A 14,445-nucleotide genomic window follows, 5' to 3' on the forward strand; every position below is an offset into this window, starting at 1 on the left:
GATTTTAAAAGCACATGAAAAATCAAGTAATCATTATAACTGTGTGAAACCGATGAAGGCAAAGACTGCCCAACAAGGCACATCAAAAGGAAACAATTACTACACACCATAAACACCTCTGTGATTTTAAAGCTAAAAGTGCTTTTCAGAACAGCTCACGCCCTTGCAAAGCATACACGACCGTGTTCTGATTCTGAATGGAGGTGTGACCTGGACGAGGCTAAAGGATTAAATGTGGAAAACCTATAGAAATTCTAAACAGGCACGGGAGTGTATACATGCTACTGCTAGGACCCAGCGTCCAGCCCAGTTAACCAGAATGGCAAAGACTAAATATTTGTTGGTTATCTGGGACTAGATAGTTCCATTATTGAGGCAGTGATATACTACATGAAGTATGCTGTCAATGGTGTTGTCCACACAGACTTTATTGGGGTTCGGAATGTGGGGAAGGCAGATGCAGAAACCCAATCAATGTATCTGGGAATGAGCATTAATGTTTATTGTATCTGGGTTTTTTTTTTTTAATACAGTAAAAAAAATCTTAATTCATAAGTTCATTTTTTAGGAAAATAAAATTTAAGCCTAATATTTTAGAGACCCCAACAACTGTTGTTGATTCCATCTCCGGAACTTCACACAAGGACTAGCAAGTTTCAAAAGGTACTAGTCCTTTGGACTAGTACCACCATTTTGTTAGTTTCTAACCCTGTGTTGGTAACATATCCCCCAAGAATAAAAGGTGTTTATATAGGGCTACAATTTTAAGGTTGAGCCTTAAGGCTGATTCGTACTTCAGACTCCGACATAATATGTGGGAAACAGGTGGGAATTACGTCATCCACAGTCTTTTTTGGAAAGTACAGCCTTTTCGCACACTGATATGAAACAGCAGGGGTACTTCTCTCAGGAGAAGAGAATGAGCATGCACACTTTATAAGGTGAAGACACTGTGGTGTAATGATGATATCATCGAGCACCCTCATTTGAAAATACTCCCTTCTTCAGTGCTTGCGGTGGACACTGATGAAGAGGATTAGAAAAACCTTTGGGAAAGTAAGCAACACATATTTCATCTTATTTTATTTTACGATGTTCATGTATTGTATATTTCATCACTGTATTTAATGTTACGTCCGAGTTAATCACGGGAAGGCAGCAAGGCGATGACGCTGCTGGCTTGCTTGCAGTGTCTGCTGGGAATTTTCTGGAATCGTTCCAGAACATGTCCTCAGCGCAGTTACACTAGCTAATATTCGAACTGTGCTGGAATCGAACCCCAACTTTTCAGAGGATAAGGATGCGTTCCGGAATGCGATCGGTAGCGTTTACACTAGCAAAATCTTCCGGAATATGTCCTCTTGGCTGCTCGTGTAAACATACCTAATGAAAATGGGACCACTTATGAGGTTACCCAAAAAGCAGGAATATGGGTTTGACAGTATATATTCTATAAACACAACTACTGCACCGTTGTAGCTAGTCATCCATGGCACAGATGCAATTTTCTCCAAACACAGATTATTAAATGTTGTAAATTCTTTAACAGAAGATCCACTGAACCCAGGAAATGTGGCACAAGAGCGGAGCAATAGAATGAAAAAATACACAAAGGATAAAAGAAATTCCTCAGCAAACCAAAAGTCATCATATTGGTTACAATTCCAGAGATATTTTTAATCATGCATTCTGAAAAAATCATAAAAAAACTGCACAATTTGGCTTCTGTGGGAATTGAGTCTAAAGGGCATGTAGCAACCAAAGCAATAGTTCAACCATAATTATCAACTCATTACCACATTTATTCAAAAAACTCAGCTGAGTATACTTGCCATTACCAAAAAGAGATTTGTAACACATACCCTTAGCCACTGCTTCTCAGTGAGTGCATCACTGTAATCCACATCTCTGCGGCCACGAGAGCCCCTCCCAAATATCTTATCTGCTTCCTCTTCACATGTCAGTCTCTCCACCTCAGCATCATCCTTAATAATCCAAGATGGCAGCTCATCCTCCTCCATCAGGCGGGGCTTTCGCTTGTGACTGCGTGCCTCTTCACGACGACGATCCAGATCCATACGCTGAAAAACAAAAATTGACTAAATAAAAGAATGTGTGACATATGTACCTATGTAAAGATACATGACATACAGGCATCTCCTTATATTTCCTAATTCTTGTACTTCCAATCACTTGTGCTAAAGAATGGCCTCTCCAAATTCCATCACAACTGGATAGGCAGATCTCTAGATAGACTGTACGTATAACTCCAAAGTGTGACTTACCTACAGATGAAGCAGGTAAGTCAGACAGGATACACATCCCCAAGATGGATAACAGGTTAACTGCTCCTGCTAGTTTTATGATATTATTGCTGTTTTTACCCTTATAATACTGCAAACAGGTCTCATGCAAAAGCTCAATATTTTGGAACGTAATAAGTGCAGCCTCTCTCACCAGTTGGTTCTTGGTAAGTGTTATTTCACTTGAATAAAAACTCATCATGTGGTCACAAAAACAAGGTAATTTTACTTTTCATGTAACTTGATAAACAACAGTCTTTTCCTATCAGTCTTTTCCCTATAGATCTCTCAGTGAGTCCATTAATGCCAGGGCCCTCTCAAAAGTGTTTATTGATGAGTATTTGTTTAGCAGATGCCCTTATCCAAGGCAACTTACAGTGGCTACATGATGCCAGTCAGGTGCTTTGGGAGTGATTTCACATCTTCACAACCCACAGGACAATCACCAACCTTGACAGTAAGGGGAGTGGTGGCTCAGCCTGGCATTATTGTGGTCTGGGAATCTGCCAAGTCTGAGTAGCCTTTCAGATTTGAAATAAGTGTCTTGATGCAGTGTTAATAAAAAGCCCTCCCTATGCTTAAATGTTTCTGTTTGTGTTAAATAGACAAAATATCAGTAGCATAACAACTGTGTTAATCAGATGTAAAGTTATCAATTTCTTACCATGAAGAGGTCAAACTCTTCCTCATTTCGAGCAATCATCTGATTGAGGGTCTCCTCATCGGGAACCTCATCTTCTTCCTAACAGGTTACAACAGTAGAATCAAATGTCATGATCGGCATGAACCTAAAATACACAGCAGGCTACAATTAAGATTCACAAATCAAATCATTAACTTGAAGCGACTCCGACTAGTGTTGGGACGATTATCGAAAATTCGGTAACATCGCAAAAGAAATAGTGCTGGGACGAACACAGGATTTTCATCTAAACATTCGTTCGGATATTCATTTGTTTTTTAAAAAGTAATAAAAGCCGTTATATTGATCAGAATGCAGGCAGAGACAGCATAGCAGCAGTGGCCCTTGTGTGTGCCTTTATTTTACAGCAAGACGTTACACTATGTAACACTTTAAAGTAAAAAAAGATCCCCAGGAGTAAAGAATTACTTTACCCCAGTGACTCCGCATTTGATTTATTTTTTTTACTTTTTTTCATTCTTTGCCATTGCCGTTTCTTCACAGTGGCCATAGACACGTTTTCATAAAGTAATAACATGAGGTTTACTTGTGTCTTTTTGTAGCTAAACAGGCAAACAAAAACTAAAATGTAACTTTAAACACTTCAAATAAAACAAACGTGGAAACAACGTTGTAAAATGAAGGGGGAAAAAAACTCACCATTTTGGATCTCATTTATTACATTCCACATAACAAAGTCGCAACAATAAAATATAATACAGACAATCTATATAAAATCACTACACAACATTTCTAGCAAGTTGGGTACTGTTTAAGCGAGGCATTTCAGACTGACATGTTTGCCTTTTTTTTGTCCCATGGGATATTGACTAAAACCACACAATTTTTAATCCAGCACTTTTTTGATCCAGATGGCTTTCCATATGGATCACTATGCGTGTGCGCGCGCATAATGTGGTTTGTTTACTTTTTGCTGTGTAACACTTTTAAATAGAGGATCCTGTTTTTTATATATATATATATATATATATATATATATTAAATCTCACATATAACACTGAGCTCTTTTTTTAACCTGTTGTGTACCTTCTGGTGAGGCGGTAAATAAGTGCAAGGTATTTTTGTCATTAATAGCGAATACAAACATCTGATTTTTGTATCTGAATACTTGTCAAAAAATATCTTCGAATATTTGTCCCAGCACTAAACAGAAATGTTCAACGATACAATGACACTTATTTTTTATAATACCGTATTTATCAGTTATCACGATTACTCACTTTTCTCTTAAAGCTGCAGTCACACGTGTCATTCTTTATTTATTTTTATCTCACAACTATTTGCATGGGCTTAAACAAAAAGTGTATATATATATATATAAATTCAAAATGGGAGACACACATTTTCAGGATGGGTACAAACTAAAACTTGTTCTGAAAAAAAATACAAAATGGCAGTATTTTGGAATGAATGTGGAGTCTGAAACAGGCCACCTATTTGTTGTACTTGTTTCAAGGTGATACTGTGCAAAGCTAGAAATGCGTGCAAGTAGGATTTAACTTATTTTTTACGATGTAAGATGCTCTGAATTATCTGAAATGCAGCAAAAAAAAACAAAACTTCATATGAATTATTGTTGGAAATGTTTAACAGAAATTAAACAAGTATTATGAATGTAAAATCAATTACAATTTTGTTTTGTTTCAAAAGGAAAATAAACAACCCAGCCTATGAAATATGCACCTAACTTGTTTTACTAGTTTTGTAACGTTAATGTTGTTACATTTTAGAAAAGAGGCAAACATAGCTGGCCCATTTTAAATATATACTTATATCTATAAACAACAAAAATGTAAAAATAATATAATAATTATCCACAATTCTTATTTGTATAGGATGTGTTTACTCGTTGGGGTTCTACAACAGCAATGACAATTTCTTGAGAAGCAGGAAGCAGTGCTTGCAAAAGACCGCAAGCTTTGGTTTACTGACACCTTCAGTGTGGAACAGTATGTCACAGTGTCCTCCCTCCAAGCTGTGTAGTCATGTCTTGATGGGCCTGCTTACTTCGCAGGAGAATGATCGTCCCATGGTAAGAGCTTAAGTGGACAATCAAGTAGAGAGATGTGCCAGTTTCACTGTAATTCTCCACAGCATCACATTACTTGATCCTCGCCTTCATGCACTTATGTTAAAGGATGAACACAAACATGCTACTATTGAGTGCATAAAGCTTTAAGTTAAATTCTTGTGAATGTAAAGGATTAGAGAAAATACTGAGCACAAGTGTAAGCTGAGCAATAAGAGTAACTAAAACTAAAAGGCTGATTTTTTAAAGCATTGCGGCTGGAATTTTAAACTTTCAAAAGACCAAAAATGAATTGGAGCGATAAAAGCAGTTATCGTGATAATTTTTCAGATGATAACCGTGATACAAAAATTCCATTATCGTCCCAACACTAACTCTGACCATTATTTTAACATAAAATACAAATCAAAACGACAAGTAGCCTTTTTGGCACCACAGCATTTCCCATTATGTTTCAAAATGAATTGTTCGTACACCAAATCACGTTTACTTGTCTAAATGTAAAATACTTGCCAGTTCCTCCTGAATGTATCTGTTCCTGGATATTAAAAGAACACTGTGTTTCACCCACACTGTCATAATATTTAAATGTCTTACCTATTTAATATTATTATTTAATATTACTATTAAATATTTGTATGTGTTATCTATCAACATATACAGTACTGTTGTTTCTGCTCAGGCTATTATTTACCATGCTTACTATATCTCCAAGCACAGTGTCATTTTTAACCATTTGGGTCTAAAGAATACATTTTTGATGTGAGAGGGTTTGAAAAATGAGCACTAGGGTGTGCAGCTGTAATTTCTGTACCCTTTGAAACGGTGGTTTACCATAGAGATTCTCCATTTACTAACTTGCAGTTGTCAATGATGCAGAGGGCGTATAAACCACAGCTGCGTACTCCTAGCGTTATGGGTAATCGATATATGCAAATATCAGCATTACATGAGCCAATCAAAGCGTGAAAGTCGCCAAAAGGCTTCTACATTCACAGCATTTTAAAAGTCAGAGTACAGCTACTGTACACGTTTTGCCTTGTTTGGAGCTCATCAGTGCAGTGTAACTGTACTCCGAGGAGTGAAAAGCTCAGTACTCCTAGTGTGAAATTCTTACAATCACTGGTACACCACATAAAAAAAAACAAATACATCTTAAATGCAACGCAAGCCATTTTATGATAGCAAAAACAGTCAGCATCAACTCTTCCAGCCGAAATACCCTTATCAGGTCAATCTTCAACTACTATATTTAATCCTGGTTATAAACTGGGAGCTGAGTTCAGCATTTCCCTTAAAGCTTCCCTACAATGATGGATTCCAGATTGCATTAATGTGACTGTAACATGAGAATTGGTTCAGCAGTGAGATACAGTATATCGCTCATGCAACAATCATGACAACCACTTTCCATTCATTAATAAAGGCACAATGATGCACAAATATTTTTTTCTTAAAGAAAAGCAGTAACATACATTCACTTGATTCAGCCATAAAATGTACTGCAAGGCATATTTAATGCAATTAGCAACTCATTTTAATTCTAGAAAACGTAGATGACAAAGATTATTGAGGTAAAATATTATTTATTTACCATTGCTGTCCGGACGCTGTCTTCGTCCTTCATCAACGTGAACAATAGAATGGGGAAAAAACAATACATATAAAGAAGAATTTATCCTGAGTAGCATCTTTTGACTGAAAAATGTTAATGGAACAGATAGCCAATAAGGTAGCAATCAATTCCCTGATAAATTCCATGTAAAATTTTACAATATTCATTTTCATAAAAAAGTGACAATTCATTGGTATAGATGTAAAATTAATATCATTTATTCTAGACATATGAATTGAATTTGCATCATGGCTTATCATTTGGTGATATTTAAATTACACCACTCCAGCAAACTGCAATGTTACTGTATATTGCATTATGAATGTATTACCATTTTTGACAAGAATTTTGTCAAAGGGGTGTCAATTCTCTCATCCTTTGTGTTTATGTTTTCAGTCATCTACGTTTTCCAAAATCAATTTGTGACTGTAAAGTCCGCAAATGTACTTCATTGTATAAGCAGTTTTAAAAATACATTCGGACACATTTTAACATGATTCCATTGTGTTGTCAACTACACCTTTCTAAATTATCCAACTACAGATACACCAAATTACATCAAATAGATCTTTCCCCAGCCCCTATTGGCTTTCATTGGAACCTATGGCTTTCACCAGGGCTTACAAAGATAAGCAGGAAGGGCCTTTCTTTACACCTCGTTTCTCTGGGAGGGTTAATGGAATTAAATGAGGAAAAATAGATCACATTATTACCATATGGACATGGTGTATTAAACCTGAGGTGTCAGATATGCAGTCAATCACTGAGTTGTCTGGACATACTGATAATAGTTCACTATCAGAAACAGATTCATAACTCTGGACAAAGAACCTTGATGTGTGTGTCTATGTGGCATGTTACTCAATTAAAACGGGTGAAATGAAATTAATGTGTATCAATTCGTACTGGAGTCACTGTATTTAAAACACGACAAAAAGAGTGAGGATATTTCACAATGGAGTTCTAAATTCTACCTTAAGTTAAAAAAATATACAACACAAACTTCTCTGCAAAAGGAAAGATGCAGAACCTGTAAAGTCTACCCTATTACACACATTTTTGTTTTCTCAAAGACTGATTTGATATTAAATTTCATATTCTGTGCAAAATCCATTTGCTTACATCTTATTTTCATATGGCACCATATTGGTTCATGAACAATCTAGATACATTATTGTTTTTTTTGTGGTTATTTTTGTGTGTTTTTTTGACACATATGTTAGTTACTGTAGTTTAAAAATGGCTACAAAAAAGGTCACAAACAATAGTTAATAGTGACCAAATTCTTCCTCTGTAGTTTTTTTTAGTCCAAGTCTGAAGCCTATTTGATTAAACACATGCTGAACCAGTGCCAGCGTGATGAAAACACCATTTTGACATGGATGCTGGAGCAGATGAAAGCCTTAGGCAAGATCTAGCTTTTTATTTAAAGTTATTTTCCAAAGAAAAGTAATTATAATTAATTAGTTTGAAAGATACATGTGAAAAAACTATGGGGTTAATTCAATTCATCTGCTGGATCTAAGTATTGTCATTGTTAAAATATTAAAATACGGCCCTCCCTGGTATTTGACATATATTTACAAACATATATATATATTATATATATACATTATATTATATATATATATATATATATATATATATATATATATATATATATATATATATATATATTTTAGCTCAAAGAGCCAGCTGCCCAACGTTTCGATATGTTGTACATATCTTTCTCAATATATATACATATATACATATACACACACTAAAGTGAAGTAAATGCATTGTTAGATATTTTATTTTTTATTGAGATCCTCCACTATTTAGATCAATTGAGTAGATGGGAAGAACTCAAAGAAACAATCAATTAGACATACCAAACTATTATATTGTAATTATTAAACAGAACTAATAGAAACTAATGCACATAATCCCAGAATATATCTTCTCCAGTAACACTACAAGTAGCAAACAACATGCAATAATATCCACTCTACACACAACTGGCTCTATGTATCATTGATTTTTCTTTCGTATCTTGACTTTTTATAGGTTTTTGTGACTTTATAGACCTACCCGCGATGTATTTAAGTCATTTTGACTCCAGTAACTTAGTTTCATTTTGTCCTGATTTACGACTTTGGTTTGTGCTTCTTATTTTACGTGTGCCTCTCACTGGTGTAGATTCAACTAGCTGTTCGTATGTGAAACTTGTTTTGGTTTCTTTTATATGTTAAGGTGCTTTATTAATGAAGGGAAGCACGGAAACAAATCATTGCAGAGTTCTTTAATTAAACACAAACTGATTTTTTTTCTTATCAGTAATTAATTATGTAGTGCACAGACAAATGAAACACGCCAAAACGTATTTACTTGCATAGCCTAGTGTATGTACTGTACTTTTTTTCCTTTACACAAATAAAATATACATAGACTCAAACTAAAGAGTCTGCGATATTCTTAAATTAACATGCTTTGCGATATTAATTTATTAAGTGTGTTCATAGAATTATGTTTTCGCTTATGAGTTGTAACAAATGCATTTGTACACTCACCTCTTCAGGCTGCTGCCCCTGCTCTACTCCCTTTTATTTTCTCTCTCCTCAACACCACCCTGCTCTCTGGCTGCTTTCCCTTTGCCTTCAAACAATCCCTCCCTGGATCCCTCATCCCTCCAGAACTACCGTCCTGTCTCCCTCCTCTTGCTCCTCTCTAAAACCTTCAAGCGGGTGGTACACCGCCAGCTCTCTGCTTTCCTGTCAACACATTCTCTTCTCTCCAATTGATGCCTATGATTAATAGGTTCTGTGACTAATTTGAAGATATTAATATGTTTCAATATTAACTAAATCGGGTTATTAATCAAATTGATTAATCTTGTTACATAATTGATTTATTAAAATGTTTGGATATACTGTTACTTGATTGAGTACTGTCTTGTTAGAATATGTTTTGTTGTTCAGATTTTGTTGGCGATGTATTTATTTTCCAAAGGTTTTCTTTAGGTTGTGCTGCAGCAGTGCTCCTTTTTTTCTTCTCTTTTTTTTTGAGGGGGGGGGGGGTGTTTACTTCACAGTAAATCCTAGCGCCGGCACTGGTCTCAGTGAATTAATTTTGTTAGTTATTTCTTTTCATGTTTCGTTTCTTAATGTTTTTTGGCCCTGTGAAGTGTTAAATAATAGTTCCTGTTCTAATAACTAACTAACTAACTAACTAACTAACAGGTAAATGTCATCTTTGTGGAAATCAGTTTTTCTTTTCTTTTTGGTCATGCCACAGTTACATCAAGGTCGGAGTCTGCAGAAGCCACAGCTCGATCCTATTACATTTGCCTACTACTTCTTCCTGTTCAGGACTCTAATAAAAATATTATTTCGGCCTTATTCAAATGTTTTTTGTGTTGTAAATAAAGGCATGTTTAAGACCACCATATTCAATTGATGTATTTACATGTAAATGATTAAAATCTCATTGTCATTGATTTTAAACCATGCAATAATTTTCTTAACTGTCTGCTGAAATGCTTGTGCACAGTACCATTTTAACATTCTGGAATCAAAAGTTACAACAATGTGAGCAGTGGCTTTACTATTTACCTCATTTTGTTCCTCGTGTTCCATAATAGCTTGCAGAAAGGCCCTTCGCTCGTGACTCGAAGATTTCTGGTCAAACATTCCTGCCTGAATAACCTTCTGATCGACATTGAGCTTATACTTGGCAGCAGCCAAGATCTTCTCCTCCACACTATTTACAGTACAGAGACGCAGAACCCGCACCTCGTTCTGCTGTCCAATGCGGTGAGCCCTGTCCTGGGCTTGCAAGTCCTGAATGGACAAAAAGCAAAGGAAAGCGTTGCAGAAAATGAACAACTTAAATGGTTCTTCTTGCACCAACATTTAGTTTACTAACTTACTTTCACTTTAAGGGGGTTACGCTTTTTTTTGGATAAGTAGCATGCAAGCCATTCTAGTGTTTAATTAGAAACACTAATAAAAATTTCCCCCAAAGTGGGAAGTGAAGGTTGAAATATTTTGAAAGTAATGATAATATAACGAAAGCTCTCTTTATATTCAAGAGCATGTCCTAGTTCCCTCTGTTGCATTCAGCTTTTCTATGTAATTAATCCTGGGCCTCTTTGGAACAGACTGCCAAATTTGCTAAATTATGTCATTAATTGTTTTACTTGATAGAACTATAATTTACTTGTTGATGTCTTTTGTTTGAGAATGTTATACCGTTAAGATGTTTGCTAAAATACAAACCTGATGTGGGTTCCAGTCGCTGTCAAAAATAACAACAGTGTCAGCAGCCTGAAGATTTAAACCAAGGCCACCAGCTCTTGTACTTAACAGGAAAATAAAGTATTGAGAGCCTGGACAATTGAACTTCTTCAGCAGAGCAGCACGATCCTCTGATTTTGTTGTACCTAGGGAATAGAGCAACAGCAAAGATTAAAAAATATTTCAACAGCAAAATGCACCTCCTAACCTGCTCTCATGCCCTCATCTACTGTTGTTCCGGCATCACCATTTGGCAACATCACATTAGCACTGTTATTTTGTGACCCTGGTAATATTTTAAAGGGATTTGATAGCGTCTTTGAATAAAGAGCCACAGAACAGTGTCATCTGATGGTCTGGAATTAAACACACATGTGTTCATTTAAACATAACATTTTTAATTTGCGTCTTGCAATCAAGCGTCTTAAACAGTTCAAAAACCTAGCTGACAAGATAAGTATATAGGTTTAAAGATTTATTAAAAAATAGAAGACAAATAGATACATTGAATGCCAATCTAGAGTAAATCAAATCAAATAGACAGATGAAAGCAGGGAAATGAAATCGCTGTATTAAGAAGCACACCAGACTACTGCAAAGAGAAAGTACAGGGAGTCAATACTGGTACACATTTAAGATCAATGTTCAATTTCAAGTGGGAAGTTGAACATATTAATAATATCAACTGCAATGTTATTCTTGCATTCAAAAATGACACCTGTTGGGGCCTTGGGGACTAAGCCTTGGCATTCCTGCAAATATGGAAATGTAACCCATTTTTATTTTGTACATATATTCATTACTGTCAGCTAAAGCAGTACAATTTCTTATGTCTAGTGTGCATTACTGGAATCCTATTTGGATCAAAGCAATGTCAATATTTCCTTCTAAATTTAACTTTCCTTGAACTGTTTCATTATTACTTGCCAAATATTGCACATTATAAGCTGGTTTAACAGAAATATTATTTTTGCAGCTTACCATCCAGGCGCAGGTAGAGAAAGTTGCGGTAAGCAAAATAGTCTTCCATAATGGTCATCAGGGTAGTCATTTGGCAGAAGAGAAGAACTCTGTGGTTTGTTACTCTCAGTTTTGGCAGAATGCGATCCAGTACCTCAAACTTGCCAGAGGCTCGAAACAGGTCAGGTCTGACAGGGGAAATATATTAAACTAAAGTTGAATTTGGACTGTTATTGCGTTAAAGAGTTAATGTTGAAACAACTTGGAAGTTTGAAACTACCTACTGGAATATTTGAAGTATCTTCCTACATTCAGTTTGTGGGAAATACGTTTTGTAACAAATAATCAAATGTCAGACAGTGATAAAAAAAGGTCAGCATACCACTGATCATACAGCCATCGTGGGGCAAGCAAAGGCAGAACTAAGGAGATGACCATGACCGACACCTAGTTTCAAAACCTTTTGTTTCTATATATGAATATAACAAGTTACAAAACTGGATGAGGGGTTCATATAAATGTAACAAAAACCTCTAAAATCTAAATGCCCAATTACACTCACCCACTGATGATACCATTCGGGTAGCCCAGGTGTTCTGCAAATGATTCCTGTGAAAATAAATGATGATTCTTATTATTATTATTATTTATTTCTTAGCAGACACCCTTGTCCAAGGTGACTTACAATTGTTACAAGATATCCCATTATTTTTACATACAATTCCATTATTTTTTACACATTATTTTTACATACAATTACCCATTTATACAGTTGGGTTTTTACTGGAGCAAAAGTAGCTTGCTCACGGGTATAGCAGCAGTTTCCCCCAGCTGGGATTGAACCCACAACCCTCCGGTCAAGAGTCCAGAGCCCTAACCACTACTCCACACTGCTGCCCTATTTGTTTGTAATAAGTCAGGCTTTCCGTGACATTGTTTCCTTGAAGAAGGGAAGACCCCACTCTTGTGACCAGTAGCTCGCCACATAAATGCTTTTGCAATGGATTGCAATGAAAGCTTGTAATTCCTCCAAAGACAGTTCCCAGGGGTTAACATTCAGTACCGCTGTGCCTCTGCCACAGTACAGTGCTGAATGTGAAGCAGCAGTTGCATAGAGATCAACAACTGAAATGCACTGAGTGTGGTATCTATGTTTTGTTTTGCGTGCAGCGTTGGGCCTGAAGCTTCAGACAAAACTTTTTCTGATGTGCGTTTTCTCAAAGCCTCATCACTGGGATTTATAATTTTCCAAACTGTCGTAACTGCTGGTTTCGACAGCCCAGGATGCGTTGCTGTCGTTATCACTCACCCCGCCATCAGAATCTCCTTCAGCAAAACCTTGTAACAGTTCAAACACTTCTTCTGTATTCCAGACTAAACTGTCGGCTATATTGTACTGATTTCAATATGCTGCATAAACTGCGGGTCTGGCGGTTGAAGAAGCAAGTGCTTATAACTTATTCATTTTTACGATTCTGCAGCTGAAACACCGTATGGGTATTGAATTCAAATATTTAGTAACACTTAAGAACAGACATGCACAAGATATTCACCTACGTGGAGATATTTAAATTTGAATTGCAAAAGCCGTTCAAAAAGCGACTATGGCGGTGTTAGTGTTAATTGAAAAAGTAAATTATTTCAATTGGCCTTATTTAAAGGGGCAAGAGGCAGTATATTACAAAGTTAATTACTCATTATTAAATATTTCCACTCTCTAGAAAGTTAGAACTAAATCTAAGAAATATTGTTGTATTCATTCTTCTTTGTTTGTGAGCATAATCTTCTGTATATAAATAGAACACAATACACACCTCAATATGCTGGAACATATAGGGGTGGTTACAAATCTTCTTCAGTTGCATGATGGTGTTCATAAGGGTCTTGGCTCCTCCTTTACCCTAAAAAATAAAGACATTTTATTGCCAAACTGGGGGATTTTTTTGGCCACCATATGTATTCTATATTGTGTTTCAGCTAAAGAATAAATGAACTGGAGCAACTATACCTTTTTGTCTTTCTCTGAGCCATCTGTGAGCAGGATGCCTTTGGCTTGCATATGCCGGTACAGAACCTTCTGTATAGCTGACATGTCACATTTGATCACATACTCCACCTAAAAATGAAATGGTCAAATAACAGGAGTAACAAATTATGAAACCTTTTCTGAAGCAAAGTACATTTCTCTTTTCTCCATCGTCATCTCTTTTAATTAGTACAGCAATAAGCACTTAATAATAGACAAAGGTATGTAGGATTCTGAGGATGTCATTTATATAATTGAGTTATTTGTTAGTGAACCAACGTATTACATGAAGACAAACATAAATGTTGTTGTTTTGTTTGTAAAAAAAAAAAATCCCTGACACCTTTTCAGGTAACTGCGATTCGACTTCCTTTTTCAGTCTCCTCAGAAGGAAGGGTCTCAGAACTTTGTGCAGACGTCGGATAATCAGAATAGTCTCCTCCTCATTCAAATCAACCTTTAGTTTTGATGAGACAGAATTTGAAAAAGTAATTATTATCTGTACATTTACATATTTATCTGAAAAACTTAT

At 35.9% G+C, this 14,445-nt stretch overlaps 1 protein-coding gene across 3 annotated transcripts in view; it reads right to left on the reverse strand.

Moving 5' to 3' along the window:
• The window catches only part of LOC117403483 (probable global transcription activator SNF2L2), a 40,310-nt gene that overhangs the window by 13,278 nt on the left and 12,587 nt on the right, over positions 1-14,445 (reverse strand). The window contains exons 20-29 of one of the 3 annotated variants that reach the window (XM_034902486.2): positions 14,257-14,370; positions 13,896-14,003; positions 13,702-13,788; positions 12,450-12,496; positions 11,909-12,075; positions 10,910-11,073; positions 10,244-10,471; positions 6,630-6,656; positions 2,968-3,045; positions 1,863-2,081 (exon numbers count right to left, since the gene is read on the reverse strand). In XM_034902486.2, the coding sequence (XP_034758377.1) occupies positions 1,863-2,081; positions 2,968-3,045; positions 6,630-6,656; positions 10,244-10,471; positions 10,910-11,073; positions 11,909-12,075; positions 12,450-12,496; positions 13,702-13,788; positions 13,896-14,003; positions 14,257-14,370 (1,239 nt within the window). Of the gene's footprint in view, positions 1-1,862; positions 2,082-2,967; positions 3,046-6,629; positions 6,663-10,243; positions 10,472-10,909; positions 11,074-11,908; positions 12,076-12,449; positions 12,497-13,701; positions 13,789-13,895; positions 14,004-14,256; positions 14,371-14,445 lie in introns of all 3 variants that reach the window. The other 2 variants (XM_034902485.2, XM_034902487.2) reach the window with 2 other exon arrangements.

The sequence above is a fragment of the Acipenser ruthenus genome, chromosome 2, assembly GCF_902713425.1.
Source record: "Acipenser ruthenus chromosome 2, fAciRut3.2 maternal haplotype, whole genome shotgun sequence".
Classification (NCBI taxonomy): domain Eukaryota; kingdom Metazoa; phylum Chordata; class Actinopteri; order Acipenseriformes; family Acipenseridae; genus Acipenser; species Acipenser ruthenus.